The sequence below is a fragment of the Bombus terrestris genome, chromosome 5, assembly GCF_910591885.1.
Source record: "Bombus terrestris chromosome 5, iyBomTerr1.2, whole genome shotgun sequence".
Taxonomy (NCBI): Eukaryota; Metazoa; Arthropoda; class Insecta; order Hymenoptera; family Apidae; genus Bombus; species Bombus terrestris.
In genome coordinates, this window is record NC_063273.1 from 5,038,937 (window position 1) to 5,058,893 (window position 19,957).

The following is a 19,957-nucleotide window of genomic DNA, read 5'->3' on the forward strand; positions in this document are numbered from 1 at the left end:
GGTTTTTCTCTCCGCAAAGCTTGTCCGAGCTTGTCTTTTTTCTCCTCCGTTTCCAAGCGTCGAACAATAAAGATTTTCTTTTCACGCCACTAGACTCAATCGACGATCGTTTTTCATAAATTTCCAGCCGACCGCGGGACCGATCGGGTCTCCCCTTCTTTCGCGGTTATGTGCTCGCCGTTGGTATCGGTGTCGGTGTCGGTGTCGGTGTCGGTGTCGGTGTCGGTGTCGGTGTCGGTGTCGGTGTCGGTGTCGGTGTCGGCGTCGGTGTCGGTGTCGGTGTCGGTGTCGGCGCCGATGTGGGTATCGGTGTTGCTGGTTTCCGGCAACGCTCTCGTGTATCTCAGTCTATTGTTTCTACGTATCCTCGCGAAGCACGAACCACCTTACGACACCTTACTTTCGTTCTCCTGCTTCAGGCTGCTTCCCGCTGTCCTCCTTTCGCCATGTTCCATCGGCTATGATGTTCTCGCTCGAATTTTTCGACGTGACGCAAATAGGACCCATGTATCGCGTAACATGGCGCACATGTCGCGCATGTCGCGTTGCTCCTTCCTTCGGTCTATCCACAGCTCACGCGATTTTTCACCGAATTCGCGTATTCGCTGGTGTTGCGTTCGGCGCGATCGATCGCACGAATAATTCTCGTATACAATGAGGTAGTTGATCGAATGTTGTCTTGTACCTATGTACACGTATATGGTAGCGCGAAACAAGCAGGGTCACGAACCGAGTTCTCGATTTTTGTCATCGCCGAGTTAGCTACCTCGATTCCGCGGTTCCATCCCGCGGCGAAATTCGATTTAACTCCACTGATTTTCGACTAAAGGATTAGATTACTCGATTTTTGTTCCAGCTTTCGGTCGGTCCGTCCATCGATCGGATTAGCCTCCATTTCACAAACTCGCTTTCAATTGGAATTCAATTTACCCCGATTCGTTTCGTAGAATATGAACGGCTATCGAACATCGTTAAATTATTGACTCTCGACTGGATAAAACTTTGCAAGCTACCCCTTGCCGCTTCTCCTAACTCTTGCTGCGCACCGTAGAGGGAAATCAAGATTAAGCCGAGATGCAACTTAACTTCGTGCTCCTTGTTTCGACTGGATTCGAATTCTACGACGATATCGACGATGAATCGATACAGCAACAGCGGCCACGATACGCCGAATCCCTGAGATTAACAACTCTGTCACAGCGAATGAGACCCCAGCCACGGAACCAAATAAATACGAAAAAATGGAAAAATTGAAGAATGAGATTGAGCGAAAGGGAGGATGAGGGAAAACGGGAGGAAGAGAGATTGGTCGCGAAACAGCGGCGCATTTAATGCAGGGAAGTTGAAATTAGTTGGACGAGTATCTCGCATTCAACGAACAAATTGCAATTAATGCTTCGTCGTGCGATGCACATATTAAATCGCATTAAAACAGAAACTAACCGCGGTTATCCCTCGACGATCGCTCGCAAACGAATTCACGTCTCCTTCCTTATTTCCTTCTGGATCGAACCCGTTATACGAATTCAGAGTTAATTTCGCGAAACACCAAACCCCGGTTGTTTTATGACGTCAATGTATGTACTGTATTCATTCAGTTGAAATTCAATAAATTTTAATAATAATAATAATAATAATAATAATAATAACGATACAGCAAAATAAACAATGACCATAATTAATAGAACTAAAGTATGATAATACAAAACTGATATAATAATTGTTCGAAGAAACGCTGGTACCAATTAGAATTTGTGTCGTCCGTTCTAATTGTTCGCGCGACATCAATCGACCTCTTGGACACAACGCCACAACATACTTACGTATTACACAATTTATACGTAGCTCGATACGTGTGTGAGCGTAGACGGACGGTTAATTACCATAGCTGCAAAGAGAGTTATGTCCAGGCACTGTTTTAATTACAAGTGCGAAGCCGGCAATCCTACCCGTCTTTCATCTTTTCCGCGGAAACCGTTGACGGTACCAACGTTGATCGATCCATCTTTTAGTTGAAACTGTTGGTGGCACCAACACTCGTTCGTCTTTATTTGATCGAACCGTCCAATTTTGAAGGGAAGTTTCGATCGCTTTCGATCGCTTTCTCCTACTTCCTTTCTCGAAACGTAAACGGAACTATTCCTCAGAAACGAGTCTACGAAGGCGAAGAAAGAAAAACGAAATACGGACCCATTTCGATGGCAAAGCATTTTCTCCACGCCGGGACCGTGGCGACCATACGTAGACGTATACCCGCGACACTGGAGCTGGGTAAACGCGGCCAGCTGAGAGCTCACCGAGTAGCATCCGTGAATTTGGCCGCGACAATACAGGAATATAATCGCATTGTGTAAACAGACAGCGACGCGCACGGTGCGGAGAGCACAGTGCGTGATTCCTGAACATTCGACGACGACGCGACGCGACAAGTCGGCCACACCGTCGTCCTCGTCGTAATCGTCATCCTCCGGATTCAAGTTGGTTGACGCCACCTAACCATGGACAATGGGGCCACGACCAGTACGGTACCATTATCCGCCTCTCGCGTCTATGACAACTCTATGAATTATGCAGCGTAATGTAGACGGATACGCAGCCCCTCCTCCGCATACTCGCGCGTAGCGCATGTTGTTCCATTACCGATCCTACCGCTTTCAACCGCAAGCAATTTACCCTACTAACCTGCCACCCATTTCATTGATGTACGCTTGTTTACCGACCTTCAACCTCCCCTTCTTTTCCCAGTCTTACCCTGTCGCATCTAGTTTGTCGGATTTATCGCGTTATTCTTCCTAAAACGTTAATAGAGGGCGAATTAGTCGAATAAAAAAAGAAGAAAATTGCATCGTCGATATTTTACTAAAACCAAGATTGAAACGAGATCCAAAGACGAAATAAGGGGAAAGCAGAACGCGGGATGATATGGTCGAAGAGAGAGTAGCTTTGCAACTGGCGCGCGTATTATTTCCCTTTCCCGGATACGGTTTCTGATATCCATATTTTCGACAGGTACTTTGAATATCGTGCGTTTGCGAGTAACGTATGATATTAGGCCGTGACCGCGATTGCCGGTATTACAGCCTCTACAATATCAATCTGGCGGTGCGGTTATCGCGGCGGCAAAGTAGGGAAACGCCGATGCCATGTTCAAATTCAACGAGCCCTAACCCTCCGCTACCAACTCCGATATTGCCAGATACGTATTACCTTGGCTTTAACTACCACCGTCAACATCGATCCATCGAAAACGATACGCGCTTACACATCATGAATAATTCGCACTTACGAAACGACGCATTTATAGTCGTCGACGAAGCTACTCCTCTGCTGCTGCCTTTAGAGGCTTCTGGCTCCACTCGGTTTGCATTTAGGCTCACGTGGCAAATCCAAACCACTGGGGAAAGCCGGCGCGGACAAACAAAGAGAAGTCGTAGGCGAAAAGAAACAAGAAAAATTGTTCGCGAAGAAACATAAGGACGGAGGAGAACGAGCGTGGAGAGCTTCTTTTCGTTGTAATACTTTGGACGGAGTTTAATTACGTCGGGCTGCCGCGTAATCAAAGAATAAATCTCGCCATCCAATTAAATTAAAAATCCACAGTGTCGTCTTTTTCCTTGATTTTTGCGCGCCTTTAGTTTCCGCCCAGTCCAGTTTTATTCCAGCTGCTTTTTTTCTCCGCTCCGCTCCGACGCGATGGTTACGAGGCAAAGGAGAACGCGGATCCCAAAGTATCGCGAAAAATACACGCAAGACGGAATTGCGCGGAGAAGCTGGCTGTATAGCGCCACGGCGGAACCAAGTTGCAGCGAACGCGAGTTTCATGGAAAAACGAAATTTCCTTCTCGATTGGCAACCGCCATCGGACTCCCGATACAATCTGCGTCGGTGGTTTTCGTGAAACTGCCGGATGGAGAAAGTTGAACGCGGAACTGCAACGATTCGGTCGGTGGCCAATTATAAAATTCGCCGTGTATAAATATGCTGTACAGGTTGGCCACTCGATACCCCGGACGATCAGTATGTTACACTTTTCGAGTTTTGCCAGGCAAAGTTTTGCGGAATGAGCTCGGACGAGTAGTCCTTTCTTGGCGAAAGGACGCGACGAGAACCGTATGCCGAACGAAATCGAAGTTATGGCCGATAGTTAAAGAGTCGTGAAGCGCGATTAAAAGTTTAAAACGGTTCCACCGGGGAATCGGTCTACTTTTTAACGTCGAACCGGCACTCGGTGTCGATGTTCGAGCGCGTTTTTCCAGTTGGTTAAGGGGCCTCTACTGAAACGGCCAACGAACTAACCGATTTCATTTCACTCAGCCTTTCGCTATTGAGTCTATAATTCGCGAAAGAAATCGACCAAGATACGAACATCGACTAGATAATAGGGGACGCGTCGCACGCGAGAATAAATCGGAGAAAAAGGGGACCAGGCGAGGATGGCGAGACGGGAGGATAAAGAAAGCGGAGGAATAAGCTAGCGAAAAGGTTTAATCGTTAACGGTGGTGCGCGTAATCTGGATTTCGGTAAAAGCATCAGTCCCTAAGGAGTCATCTATTTGGTAAATGGATGACCCGTGGAACCGGTACGAACGAACAGGCACGCAAGAATCCTGCGGGGATATATCGAGTCAAACGTTACACCCCGTATCTGTCGTGTTATCGCTACGAACAATGACTACCTATTACGCGACTCTCTAGTCATTTTTCATTATTATCGTAGGTCATCGGCCTATTCTAACGAGAGGCCTTTCCGTAATTGCAAATTGGTCGCCGTTCAGCCAGCAGCAAAGCTAAGCCTAATCTAGCGAAAACATTTACGTCCCCTTAATCGTTCCACGCGTAAATCGCCTCGATTACTTTGAATCAAGATCGTCGCGAGCGTTCCGCGCGCGCGTTTCAACCATCGTTGGTCTTCTCGCAAGACGTCGCAATCAACTTATTAAGTCAGATAAGAAGCGCGCGCTATTCACGACGGAGATATGAAGTCGTTGGAATTCGTGCTACGTCTTCGGACTCGTGCCTTCGGTTCGTGACTATTGCACGATGTAATCAGATATCCTAGGGCGTGCGTTTCGCGCTAGATCGTACGAGTAGAGTCGAGTCGAGTTGAGTTGAGTCGGGTCGGGTCGGATCGAGCCGAGTAGCTTCGAGCGGTAACGACCAACCTGGCCCATGTCGGATCGATATCGAGGCGAAGATTGCCCTATCGTAGGCAGAAAAAAACAGGTGTTAATCGTCGTCGAACACGCGCGATAACACTCGAGTTAAAAAAGAATAAGAGCGAGAGACGGCTTCGTGACACGTGAAAACTAACATGACCGTGCCACGTAATTCAAAAATTAGTAAATTTCCTCTCGTTCCAACCACCTAAAACTCTCCCGATAACCATCCAAGACAAACCGTTCTCGGTGTGTTTACCTTTACATTATAGCACACGTGGCGAGCGCTGTTAAACACCCACCATACCGTTCCGCGACACGCTCTGGGAAAACCACCACGAAAAGCACTACGATACGTCACCGTCTCCAGACTCGCTCACACTCCTTGTTAAGGCATTCCCCTAAAATACACGATATCGTCGAGATTATCGTCGCTAACGCATCGAAGGATCGAACCTGTAAATACATCGACTCGTGTAAATCTGATTATAGCGTGAAATTGTCTATATGGGGAAATAAGCGTTTCAAGTGTACGACATCCGATGCTTTGGCGAGTCTCATCGCTCTTTTCTATTAAATTAAACTTACCCTCGCGACGCTTCGCTGGCACGAGCGATTCGATGACTTTCAAAGACCGATGACGAGACTAAGCTGGACGACGCGAGCGCGAGTAGCGTTTTTCAGCCGCTTGAGAAATACCGCTTCGGTTAACTACGAAAGCTCATTTCCCCATTTTTAACTTCTTAACGTTACGTTCTAAATTTCTTCGCGCGTGTCGTCTTCGCTTCCGCGGTCCCATTGACTTTTCAAAAACGCTCGCCGTCTGATCCTATATTCTCGACAAGTTTCTCTATTCATACGTAGATCTATTCGTGGATTTGCATCGGGCAGTGATGCCGCGAGTTCCAGGAACGTAAGCGGATGCACGCTGTATACGCGGATCGGTCAAACGGACTCCACGTGCGGATTGCACGTGGAGACTCATACGCACGGGATAAAGGGTGATGTCACCGCACCAATAGACAGCCACGCGTACCTCTGTCTACGGCATAAATACCCAAATCAGGGCAATGCAAGAGTCGAGTATCTAAGCGTCGTAAGATCGACATCCTCGGCGGTACAGTTAATCGTAGCTACATAGATGCGACGCTAGTTCTAGTGCTCGGTGCAGGTCTTAGTGAATAAATGTTATTTGGTTTTAGTTATGAGAGGCTTGCATTTAGTCTATTCGCAGATTCGTCTAGGTAGCATTCATTCGATGAAACATGTCCATTCAACCAGCAACGGTTGAAATTGTATTGCAATCACCGATCGCCGATACACAGGAATTCGATAAATCTGGAGAAAATTAGGATATACGGATGCTCCGAGCAGAGTATAGTTGAACGTACGTTCGTTGCTACCGATAAGAGTAATTAATGCACTACTTTATTCTCATGAATTTATAATTTTCTGTTACGGTTAACAGCGCTGGCAAATATTTGCATATGCGATGTAATAATTTCGTTATGGATTTATTATCGTTTGATGCGAACTGATATGGGCGAATGCTGCGTAAATATCGTGTGAAGCTTGCAGTCGTGGTATTTTCACGGCAATTCGTAATATCGTTTCCTCCCGTCGGCAACCAACGATGCTGCCACCGACCCACAAGAGCACCGCACGTCTGTCCGATGAAAAACGAGCATTTTAACGATATTAACGATAGCTCGAGATAAATCGATCGCGAAACGACATCTGTTCCGTTCTCGCTGTCTTTATATTCGTTTCCCGACGCGAGCCATGAATCTCCGTTGGTAGCATTGTTGCCAGAGCGGGAAAAGCGAGCTACTAAACTGGCCCGCAATGGAAGGCCTCCGAGAGTATCTCGGAGGGAGAGAAGGCCGGATGCGGCGGTTCGATATCCGTGGAATGCGCAAAGTCCATCGAATAATCAACAAAAACTACATTTTCGCTAGCTCAGTATTTGCGCTAGCCAAGATACCGAGGAAGATGGTAAGAAATCGATGGTCGAACATACTTTCGCTCGTTTTTCGCCTCTTTATCGAACGGCTTCCGATAATTGGAACGCCGCTGAGAACGCGTAACGATCCATTATTACTATCCAAGTAAATACAAGTACTATTTTGCGCGGTCAATGTGAACCAAGAAAACGGAACATGAAAATAGTGAGAGCAGTTTGTTTTGTGAGAGCGGCGAGTAGTCAGAGAATCATTCTGAATCGAAACATCGTGAATCGACGATGAATCGAGCTACTTGAAGTCAAAGTATCGACGTTCCACCAAATTTAAAATTAATCTCCCGTTAACAACCTGTAAATCCTTCTATCGTTCTATTTGTTCCATTGGTACGTAGCGTAATTCGACGATGAGTCGAGTATCGAGCAGTGTCAATGGTCAATAGAGATCTAAAGCGAATTACTCAAAGACAGAACGCTCGCCGATGACGCAACGCCAACTATTCTCATCGATGAGATTCTCCGAGCAGGATAATTACCTGTAATATACCGTAATGATCGCATCGAATCGCCGATATCGTTGCGCAGCAACTATTCGCGCGTCATCGGTATCGCGATTATTTGGTAAGTGACAAAAATTGGAATAGTAACATTCTTAAGGTCTTCTAAATTCGTATTTCGCAGAAATCTATCGGGACAAAAGCGAACTATTGGATTGGTAACTGAGTGATTGCAGATTTTGTCATTAGGTGGTAATGATTTTGTCATTAGTTGCCAACCCAATAGTAACTTGTACACCAGCTGCCCGTAACTCTTTTCCTTTCTCACCGAGACGCGACGCAAGGAGAATCGGCCGATAGAAAATAACCTGAAACAGTTTCACTGGATAAAACCGGAAGGGAAATGGAACTGCGAGGTGCGCGTTGCTAGTTGCATCCGTGCGGACTCTGTTCAACTATGTGCAAACACGTCAGGAAGGTCATTGTGCGTGGCCGATATCGCGACGACATTAAGGGAAAATGCACACGTAAGTGAAGGTTTCTTTCACGTTCTCGAAAGGATAAAGACCAAAGAGTTTCCTTGGGAAAACGGAAACTGCTTGATTAATTGCTCTGTTATCGATTAAACCGTGACACGGTCAACGTCAACGCGAGTTGAAAAGGAACGGGAACAGAATCGAGACATTCACGCGCAATTTCGCAGCAAGGAATTGTCTACGCGCCTTGGTCCAAACTCCCTCGATGCTGACTGTTATAGGACGTCTCGTTTGTAGCTGTCGACACGACAGGATCACGCTTAAACCCCCCAGATGCATCCTGTGAAAATCAAGGAAGGAGAGAGGTGGCAATGCACCCGGCGTCGCGTCGAGATACTTTGAGAAATATTGGATTCGACGTATTTCACCGACAAAACGACGCCAAATCTCAATATGGCTGGTAAACGGTTCAAGAAAAAAGGATGAAAGCTTGCATAAATAAGTTGGAAAAATCGAAATACGCCAAAGTACCTCCGAAAAAAAGCGATAAATTTATTTGCTCTTCCATTTTCGACGCGCCTATATTCGTTACGTGGAACGTCATTGCGCGAACACGACCGATCAATGAACGACAGGATTCGACTATGTATCGGATACAATTTCAATATTCGAAATTACAGGATTTACATATATTGTTTCTCTCCATTTCCCCTCTTTTTTCTTTTTTTTTTTTTTTTTTTTTTTTAATACTATCGAATGAAAATCGAGCACGATCCATTAGCAGATGGAAGGATGTCTATGAATTAAAAATTTCCGAGCAAATGTGCGAGAAAGGAATTTTTATCGCGATCATCTACTGCCATAGACATTTCGTTTTTATGTTTCTGGTTACCTTTAAAAAGCGGCGCATTTCGTTTCTGCCCAGTGATTTTTGCGCCATGACTGGCGCGATTCTTACCGACGAGTCGACGTTTTACGACTCGCATTTCCTATTGTCCGTAATATTCGCTAAATCGCGCAAGCTTAGACCATGGCGGACAAGTTGGTACGCCGCGTCGCTTTGGATTACAAGCGAACGAGTGCTTCGCGATACTCGGGGAATTTTTCATCGCTCGGATACAATCAACAAAACCAGCGCGCTGCTTTTCGCGAGTATGGTCACGGGAGAAACGCGCGAGAGAAGAGAAATCGGTTTCGCCGATGCGGTTTCGACGGAACAGCGTCGTGCCAAATGTCGGGAAATAAATAACGAGCAGCGGAAACAAGCGGATAGGAAGAAGAAAAAGGGAAGAAAATGGGCGAAAGAGAAATCTTTGACGCGTGTGTGTGGCATATTTTTCTCCGACAGAAATCGTCGGTGCCTCGCGGAATCTAAAAGCGCCGATTAACGCAAACGGCATCGGCGACGCGAATTACGATGCGCGAACAAACAATCGCAATGAATGCAACGACGTATACGCTTCGTTGTAGCCTGGTTGCTTCGTCTCTCATTCAGCATCGTCATATCCATCGACGACGCAGCGCGACGAGGCAAAAAGGATATTTTATTGGCGCAAAACGAGGGAGAACGACGTTGTGGCGAAAGGAAAACCATGTCGGCGAGAAAGGGCTCCGGAGAAAGAGGATGGTGCAGGAGGAGCGTCCATGACCGACCAGTGGGAGGGGTAAATTAAGGAATGAAGTAACCGCGAGGAAGTCAAAGTTGGGTTGCGCGAACGGATGAGAGAAGCCGAGAAAAAGAACAAGGCGGGAGAACCAGTGAGCGAAACGAAGAAGACCGGCCACGGCGAGGAAACTGCAGCGGATCGGTTCGTTAAACCTTCTCGGGAAAGAAAGTCGACGAACCCTCGATACTCTCTGCACGCTCCTCTCTCGGTCGTATCGAGTTTTCGACCACGCGCCAGTTCCGACGTGTTTCCACGCACGACCTCGCATTTCGATTTCCACCCAACGTTGTCCGTCCGCGCGCCGTGCAAATGAAAAAAGGACGTCGTCCATTTCCGAATAACACGGATACACCGACGGCGCGACGTCGCTTTCCTTCGGTAAACGTGAAACGATTCGCTGCACGCGATTTCGCCTCGGTTAAAACGATCAGCGTCCTCGGCGACAAACAACGAGCCCGGCGTAAAAACGAAACCTATGCGGTAATGCGTAATCGAGCGCGTCGCTCTTGGCACGAGATGCGTACCGACTAATGGAAGGGCTTCATTATTCCCGCGGATAACTATAGCGGTAATATTAATTTGTCGCTTTAGTATTTATCCGAGCGAGAATTGGACGAACGCGCAATAATAAACGATACCGTCGATAATTGTTGCGTTACAGGAATATATTTACCGTAGATCGCGCAAGGGACGATGGCAGACCCGTCGCCACGTATATCTCCGCGCTATCATATTTTCCACCATTATTACCGCGTCGAATTATTGCCGTAGCATCAATAATTAATAACGAGGTCGATCCGTCGGCGCGTTCGCAGCAGTCCGCGCGGCCGCACCGAGATCCGTCCCAGCCTTCGCGAATTCGCGATCACTGACAAACTCGTTGTGCCGCCCCGCCTCGCTACTGCGCACTGACCTTGCTTACCAAGCCAACCACTACAGACCGGACGACACGCTCGTAAGATCGAGGAACGTGTTTCCTGAGAACCCTTTAACTTTCGAAATTGCACAAGCGGCTTTTACCCGTTACACCGGACAACTTCCGTTCTTCGCGTCACCTTCTTCCGTTCAAGTTCCTTCGACACGCGCGCGACCCACTTTCCAACATTTCTCGGCTACTCGCGGTTCTTTCGCATCGTCGTCGCGAAACAGAATTCTAGGCGAACGTTATGAACGAGGAACGGCAGTTATAGACAGAAAGAATTCGTAGAGATCGCGGTCACGAACGATCGGAATTCCACGAATCGCAGCGTCTCGCAGATCGGATCGATCGGACGACCGATTCAACCGCGAGATTCGCTCCGCTTTAATCGAATTCCGAGCGCTGTTGAACGGAGCTGCTCCAAGTCGGAGAACTTTCGCGTCGAAGACAATACACGAACCGCGCGTCAAAGGACAAGTGGCACGAATCTGATTGCGAGCACCGAAGACGTCGCGTGGCGACGCTCAGCGTCGATCAAACCTAAGTTTTCAATCGTCAGATAACGAGAAACGCCCGCCTCGGCATCTCGAAACGCGTTATCCCTTTTCCCATTATTTTCGGATCGCCGGGTAAATTCGTTTCTCTCGAATCCCTCCAATTGCGACGACGCGACCGAGGTTCAAAGTCGGTCATTGCCGCGAATGAACACCAAATTTAAATTAACGCCTAGCTAGGTTCGCGATGGAACTCTAACTCTGTCAAATTGAGGTGTGTTCGTTCTTCGACCTGTCAACGCACGCGACAATGGCATCCTTAAGAGTCGGGGGAACATCGGTACGAGGAAAGCGCGTACCTGAATAGCCGAGGAATACGCGTCGACTGCTCCTTTCCGCGATTTTAGTCCGCCGTGAGATGCAAGCGCATGGAAGCAGAAACCGCGCGTAAATTTGTTACGCGGCCGGGTCGCTGGCCTTTACGTTTTTCGCTACGTTTCCGATCTTCGATCGACGAAGAATCTAGTGACCGGAAACTTCTAATCCGGGATAAACGACTGGCGTTGGTGCAGCTGAAGCATTCGAGGGTACGTAACACGCGATTCCGATTCATCGATTTATTACTTTCGTACGCGCTGGGAAAAACTACAGGGCATCGCCTCGAGCGAATGTCCGTCCCAGATACGCCGGTCCATTGTAAATAACAGCTTGCCCTGTTACGCGTCACGATACCTATACGGACGAATTTTTCCGCTGCCGACACTTTCTGAAAATGTTTCAACCAGGAATTACGTGCGAGCTGCGCTTCTAGCGTAGAGAGACAGGAAGAGCGAAAGAGAGACAAGAAGAACGAAAGAGAAGGAACGGAAAGAGACGCGACGAACAAGGCGAAAAACGGAAAAAGGGAGGAGACTCACCCGATTTCTCGTCGACGGTGGAAGCGATACCAGCGACGTAGGAAACAGCCTTCGTTAGTCCAATGAGTAACAGTACACTCCACATGTTCTTTCCTTGTTTATCCCTTGTTAGCTTCGTCACAAATCCCAGCACTCGGAGCCAAAGCAAAGGTAAGCCACGGAGAACGGCTTCGTTCTATCTGTTGCTACCCTCGCGGTACGTAACGCGTTAAGTCATTTTCTCGCGGTACTCGGATTTATTCCCGATCTATTCGCACTCTCATCTTAATTTCCAGTACCCGTCCACGTCCTCGCCGACGATCATCGTAAATCGGTTCGAGTCACGCATGTTTCCAACACCACCGAAATTCCATTTCGTGTAACGGTATACGCGTCGTGGTCCACCGAGATGTCGGAACGCGATGTTCTCTTCGAGGAAACTTCACCGCGTGTGGCAACGATTTCGCGCGTTAACGTTTGGTCTACTCCGATCTCCTCTATCCACCGACTCTCGTGTTTTTCCTCTTTGGTTAAACACTAATTAAACTTGCCGCGGCACCGCCTCCACAGCCACGTACCGCAAGCACCGCGCTTTCCTCTTTTTCTCTCTTCTTTCTTTCATCCACTGTACGCCCGTTATTAAAGCGTTGCACATCAACGTGCCAGTCTCTGTGCCGTTAGAAAATCTACCGCACTTTCGACCTAACTATGCGCCACTATTGCCGATAACCTACAACGACGAGCACGATATCCGCAACAATCACCGGTGACCATGCTATATCCACCGAGGCCGCAAAATTCACCGCACAATCGACCAGCGTTGTTCGGAAAAAAGCGTCGCCTCGGTCGCGATGTCTGGAGCGACGTTCTTCGAACCAGTTGCATCCGTTTCCAACGTCTGCCACGGGCCACCACTTCCACCTGCTACGAAGATTCTTTGCGAAACCGATTACGGTCCTTCACGATCGACGAGACACTTGCGCGAGACGTTTTGCGAGACATCTAATTTTTGTCGTTGGCGTTGCGAGTTCTCGTTTAGACAGAAGCCTCTGTTGGTGACAGAGACGACTTTACGAAGGGTTACGATCTTTTCCAGCCATATCGCCGATCGATGTAAAAAGATCGAGATGGTCGGTTGCAGGATGTAAAAAGCAGATTCCAGAAATGCTGAACCGCGAAGCAGGCGCGATAAGGTTCGATCGATCCGTCGATCGTCGGCCGATTTTAACACGTTCTTCCGGTGATCCAAACGAAAAACGAAGCACTGCGGAGACGTTCCATCACGTTGGCTTGCCACAGATTTTCGGTTTGCCTGGAACAGGTCCAAGCAACGACAGGGACCGCGCACAGGCCTGCAATCTCGTCAATGGCCGCGAACTCTCTGAAATCGATTCTGCGAAGATTCAGCGAGAACAACCATCACTGGATCGCTTCGTCGCCAAGTTTGCACATCCGGAAAGCAGAAGGCTGTCTTATTACTTTTTTCTCGATTTGGCGCGCTTTTCCTTTGCAATCTCGTCGACCTTCGTCGGAAGCGTCAAGACGGTCGACCTTTATTTCCGAGGTATCCGCTCCAAGTCTGAAAGTTACGCGAGAATGTAATTATCGCGAGTGTACACGCGATAATTCATCGTCGGAAGGTGCCTGTCGCTATCGGCAGGGAATCGACACGTGTGCGCGAACGAACCGTGTCCAGTCTCTTGGACGAGTTCTCCACGACAAACGGATTGAAACGAACGCGTTCTCCGACAAGACGGTAACTAAGCATTCACAGTGCGGTGAGTTCGTACAGATCTTCACTGATCGAATCGCGCGGAGGGTAAAGGGGTGTAGCAGGCGCGCGAAGGATAGTGCGAAGAGTAGCCCGACGGCGCAGGCGTCCACACGACGCAGTAACACGTGGTCCTCGACCGACGGCGGACGGCACACTGACGAAGAAGACGAGCAAACGGCGCGGCGACGGACGCGCAGCCTGCAAAGCCTCCCGAGGAGGTGGAGGTGTCGGAGGAAAAGCTGCGGGTGGGGCGAAAGGGATGAAAGGGGCTCGACTTGTACACCGTGCCTATCCCGTTACTCCGATTCCAAACCAGAAGAGGACGTTTTGTCCTACGGCCGAAAGAATATGCGTTCGAATAGTCCAAACTTTGTGCTGGTAAACATCCGGGGTCGGGTGCGGAATGCCACGCACATGCGTTCTACCTTGTTCGATAACACCGACCTCTTCCCTGGCCGGAGTTATCCTAAATTTGATCGGTCATCGATTCCAAGACTGTAACGCAATCTCCTCTTTCTCGATCGCGAATACGAGTCTAAGCTAATCACGTGGATCTCGTTTAATCGACGATAGTCATCGCAACAAAGCTTTCCGCCTGATATTTCTCTGGCTATGATCGAATCTAAACGAGACAACATTTGTAAACTGCACGTACGAACAACGAAAAACAGCTAAAAACAATTTCCGCTCGTGTACCTGCTCACATTCTCGAAAACAATAACCATAGCTACTTTATAATATGTATAGACGAATGCCATAGCTATCTATACGGTTCGGTATTTTTCTTTCGAATGTTCCCTCGATTCGATGATCAATGATCAATTTCTCTTGCACAAATATTCCGAGGTCGTTTCTCGTGGAATACTGCGATTGCTTCGGTGTTCGCGAAATTCAAAGGTTACGTGAAAGGCGCGCAAAAATTTGGGACACGTACAGTCTAAGAGAAAGTGGAAGAAAAAAACGGTGAACGAAAAGAGAAAAAATCGAGGCGAGGATGGTCAAGCTGGTTTAGTTCAAGTTGAACGACGAAGCTTACGACAGTCGCGTTTAAGATACTTACGCGTACTCGGTCATCCGTGGACGAGTGTTCGCTTTTTGTTCGGTGTCGAAAATGGTTTACAGTTGTTTAGGAGAGTTGAGAGCAAACTGGGTGGGCAGAAGGGAAGAAAACAGGAGAGAGGCAAGGGACAGGGTCAGCGGGACGGAAGAGATCGAAATAGGGTGAGAGACCTCGGGGCGAAGGAGGCGGATGAGGAAGCAGATGCTCTCGGACTGGTGTCACGGATCATGGTCATCTTAAAAGCTTCTGAAAGGCAGGAATGCCACTCGCGCTTTCTGAAAGCTATCTTTTCGACGAGGGAATGGCTTACTCGAGGCTGCGCGTACGTGTATCGTACTCCACGATCGTATCAGTGAACGTGTAGAAACGCGAAAGAGTTGCCCGGTTATGCGAGAACCGCCACCATCTTTTCACGATAATAACTTTATCCGTTACCGATGACGAACAGCTTATTCGACAGAAAAACCATTGACGAAAGATTAACAGGCAAGTTCGATCTTTCCACTTATTCTCGTTATCTCGCAATCTCTTTGGTCTTAATCTCCGATTGACTTAGTTTCCTCGTCAAAGTTACGAGTACGCAACATTGCGCGCTCATCGGTACTTAGCAGTACGTATTATCGATACGGAAGCTGTCGCTCGAACGAGACATAAATATTTCACGTTTCACTTTTATTCTCCAAACGATGTAGCGGATGCGATGAATTTCATATGAACCCACGCACAGGCCATGTCGCGTATATTACGTTCCAACGTAATTTAAACGCACTGAAAATTTCACGATAAAATCCGGGCAAATAAGAGCGCAGAGACTCGAAATAACATCCACCTTTAATTTTCGCAACGTCCTAAAAAGGCGAGTGCGTGTTCCGGCGCCGCTATTCTCTCCTTCGAAATTACGTTCGATTTCTACCGATGGACAACGGTCAAGCAAGGAAGGGGTAAATTAATTGGACACGGGGCTCGCTATCGCCGCCTAACACACATTTCCGTGACAGTTGTAGAAAAATCACGCTCGATCGGAATGGGATTCAGCATGGGATTACGTGACATAGTGGCTGGCACGAACAACAGCCTCGCGCGAGAATCGCGACTCTTCGAGGCTCGATCGAGGGACGTTACATACAAAAGTCCGCTATTAACGCGACCATTAGCCTCGCAGGTCTCGCAACGCGAGTGGGTAAAAACGTTTTGGTTCCGTGAGATCCGCGCTGAAGATTGGAGCGCAGCCTTCTTTCACGCAATACCGTTTACTCGATCTTTAGAAAAGTTACCTACTCGGGAAACTTTGCATCATTTTTCGAAAATGACCACCTTCTCGAGAGTAGAGTGGGCCACGCCGATTAATCGTCGATTCGTTGCCTCGAAACAACTTCGAACTAAATCGTATTCGACGATAAAAACAGGTAAATGTCGTGGCAGAACAAACGACGGCTATGTCTAATCGCTACAACAGTTTGTAATTGAATTATTAATGAAGAGATGTTATCGATCAGCCGACAGTAGTAATTTACTTTTGTAATTCGCGATGAGATACGGCGCGAGGAAAATAACCAAGTGGGGAAAACAGATCGTTCGCAGTGATCGCAATTTATGAAAGCCACTGTAAATACCGCGTGCCGGCAACTCGTTATCGCGGCCCCTTCGATTTTTCGTCAAATTTGCAGTCGAATCAAATATCGGAGAACGTGTATAGCGAAAACAATGTTTCAATGTTTTACCAGGATATAATCTGCGTAAAAAGATTTATTGCGAAAACAATCTGTTGCAATGGGCATTGACGATTTGTCGGATCGTTGAAATGCATTTTCCCCTCCTTTATCGAAGAGATCGTTATCCCCGGTAAAAGTGTTTACGAGAGTTATCATCTTTCTGCACATTTTATCAATTTTCACGGCGGTGTCGATTGTTTCACCGCGGTTTTGACGATGCAACTTCAACTTTCGCTGTTCGTATCATCGGAGAGGTCCACGGGCTTCCAAACGATTTTCCTAGTTACCCGTGCGCGGCAGTAGCTGCCAACTCGAAACCTCCAGTTCCCTATGTTATCGACGCTTTCCACGAGTCCCACTTCATCGTGACCCGACGATGTTAGCTTTCCCATTTACTCGTTATCCGCTCGCCGCCTATCAAGGTCATTAACCCTAGGCGATAAAAGTTAATTCATAAATCGAGCAATCTCAAAACGTTTCAAAAGAGAATCACGACGATTGCGATAAAAAAATGGTCCATTGAGAATGATGCGCAGGAATGTCGCGGCGAAACTATATAAATGTTTTTTATTAATAATTACAATTACTCGCAAACAGTATATACTGATGAAGCTCGTCCATAAACATAATTATATGAGAATCGTTCTATCCATGGAGATCGTTTTCTCGTGCAAACACACACACTCTCTCTCTCTTTCTCTCTTCCACCTTGTCTATCTTATTGTACATAGATTTTCGATACAAAGGTGCATCTCCGTGACCTCTGCAACTTCGACACGACCTCTCAGAAAAAACGACTAGCTCTTCTTAGTGATTGGTGATCTTCGCTGGAACTTCGAAGCACGCGACCGTGCGATTTCCATCCATTAACGCGTAGTGTATAACCATAGAAATCTGTGAAACATCGTATGCCTTTCAATACGTAGTCGCATTCGTGGAACAAGAAAATAAAGTTTACTATTTTTATGTAGGTTACGAAATCGTCTCTGACTCGGCTCGAGCACGATATCGACAGTTACTAGATCAGCCTACTGGTTATGATAATGCTGAATCTGCTCGATTAACGAGCAGCGTGTAAATTTTTAAACGGTATTTACGTCGGCGCTTACCGTTGGATAAATTTGCAAAACGGGAAACTCTCGCTTGTAGATATATTCGACGCCTTTCTTCAACGAGCATCCCGCTGGAGTTCCATCGACTTTGAAAATGTTGTCGCATGCACTCGTCCCATCCACGCCGATGAACGGCAACGGTACTCCGACAACGGCGGCGCTCACCGAGTTTACTACATTCTCGACATCCTCGCTGGGTACAAACTTTTGTTCGACCGCTGCCTTCGTCCTGCGCTTCAGTTTGCACGGTGGCACGTCGCAACCGGTTATCTTAACCTGATTGGAATCCTCGAACTTTTCTCCTACGAACATGTTCATCGGTGAGAAAAATCGTACCATTTCTGATACGTATGTCGCAAGTTGCAAACCGGAATCGTATTGCATAATTTCATGCCGTTGATGTTTCCTTTTCTTGGAATCGAACGAATCTCTTAGCACGTGTTCACGAACAAATATTTTCCATGTTTTGTAACCTCCGTACACGATGTGTGCATTAAACTCGATCTGGTTTTCACGACTCGTCGATCATGGCTAAGTTCCTCTGCTTCGAAACGATCGATCGTTTAATTATACGCGGTTAAGTGTATCGTGTTTTATATAATAAACGTTGAAAGTTACGAATCCACAATGTTACAACAATTTTACGCTCTCTCTTCTCCGTATTGATTCGAACGAATGAAATCATTATCGAAACAAGATATGTAACGCGTGTAACATCGCTATCGAACAAAATAAATTTGCATCGTTATGTTGACAACAAGAACATTATCCGTGTTTATACGAACCGATAATTTCCGATCACATAGGGCTATCACAGATAAATATGTTGCGTAAATATATACAGAAGTAGGAGATACGTAGGCGACAGTGAATGGCTATACATAGAATTTGGACGAACGATAGTCTTTTTCATGTTGTCTCGGAACAAATCGCATGACATAACAAGCAAACATTGAAAAAACTAGTTGCCACGTAGTTTCTGTACGATAAAAATCAAATTACACATGGCCGGTCCTGAGAAAATTCTGTACGTTGCACAATGGTTAAATTATGTGATTTAAACGAACAAATTTATTAAATGACAAATTTCTATGAACTCTTTGGCATTAATTTACTTTCTCTGTGCACTCTATATCATCAGTATGAAACTATCGTAACATTTTCAATTCTCAAAGGAGCACAAAGTACAAAATACCACAAACGCTCATTAGCGATTTCTTATATGCTCTTTTTTATTATAACTAGACCGCGGATAATTTTTATGCATTTACGGAAGATTTAGAGGTGGAAACGTGCACGGAATGCGCGCAGTATACAAAAATATATAAAATATCCAAAATAGAATACTCGTTATAATTTTTAATAGGTAAACCAAGTCCCTATTTAAATTCCACTTCGTTAGTGCTATTGTTAAAAATATAAATCTGCATGAAAATCCTCGGTCAATGGTCCTAATTACAACGTACGAGAATTCTAAAAATTTTAGATTAAGCTAAAATTTAGATTCGAATTCTAAAGATTTAAATTTAGATTTTTAGGAAAATTTTTGTTTTAGTTATGAGACGCGGTGTATATTTACAAGTTGACCGAAAGCTAGAAAAACGTACTAAGAGGAATACACAAATATTGAAATATTATCGACGTTTAACAGCCAACTTCTAATTAACATCTTAATTTTGTCCATGTAAATCGATAAAGTTAACCATCGAGCGTTGACACTGGTAGTGTCCCATTCTTCCGAACAACGTATAACTAGATCAATGGAGAGTCGATTCTTTTGTACTTACCAGTGCCGCATTGATTGACTTCGGTCGCACTGGCAACTACGAGCAGAGCTACGAAAACGAGAATGATTCCCCTAAGCATCTCGGTGAAAGTGTTGCGTTCTCGAAGAAGAATCTCTGGGCAAATATGTCTCGGTCGTCCTCGCTCGTTTCAATCAGGTCCAAGTCCGGCTCTCGACTGAGAGTTACCACGGGATCTAACGTTATGGCCGGCCATTCGTCAAAGTTCACTTTAAATAGATTCCCCTTCCCAGAGAAGGCGGACTTGCCGGTGGGGATAGGAGGAGAAAATCGCGCCACGAATGGAAGGGATTCCATAAATTTATGAAACTTAGAGGGAAGACCGTGGCAACGAGGACGATGCAACGTCAGGAGCACGTGCATATCGAATTCTGATCAAATCACGTTCGCAAAGAATCGCAAAGTCTATCGCCTTCTCGATGACGGTCA

At 46.6% G+C, this 19,957-nt stretch overlaps 2 protein-coding genes across 2 annotated transcripts in view; both read right to left on the bottom strand.

Moving 5' to 3' along the window:
• LOC100644170 (nephrin) overlaps positions 1-14,005 on the bottom strand; it is a 253,734-nt gene extending 239,729 nt beyond the window's left edge. Inside the window, exon 1 of the mRNA XM_048405776.1 lies at positions 12,087-14,005. Coding sequence (XP_048261733.1) covers positions 12,087-12,171 — 85 coding nt within the window. The 5' untranslated portion in view covers positions 12,172-14,005. The remainder of the gene's footprint in view (positions 1-12,086) is intronic.
• A 3,147-nt stretch (positions 14,006-17,152) lies between these two features.
• On the bottom strand, positions 17,153-19,727 carry LOC100643802 (ecdysteroid-regulated 16 kDa protein). Its single transcript, XM_003395619.4, has 3 exons — positions 19,511-19,727; positions 17,721-18,025; positions 17,153-17,505 (listed from the first exon to the last, which is right to left on the bottom strand). The coding sequence occupies exons 1-3, from the start codon at positions 19,587-19,589 to the stop codon at positions 17,419-17,421; spliced, it is 471 nt and encodes a 156-aa protein (XP_003395667.1). The 5' UTR covers positions 19,590-19,727; the 3' UTR covers positions 17,153-17,418.
• Between the last annotated feature and the right edge of the window lie 230 nt (positions 19,728-19,957).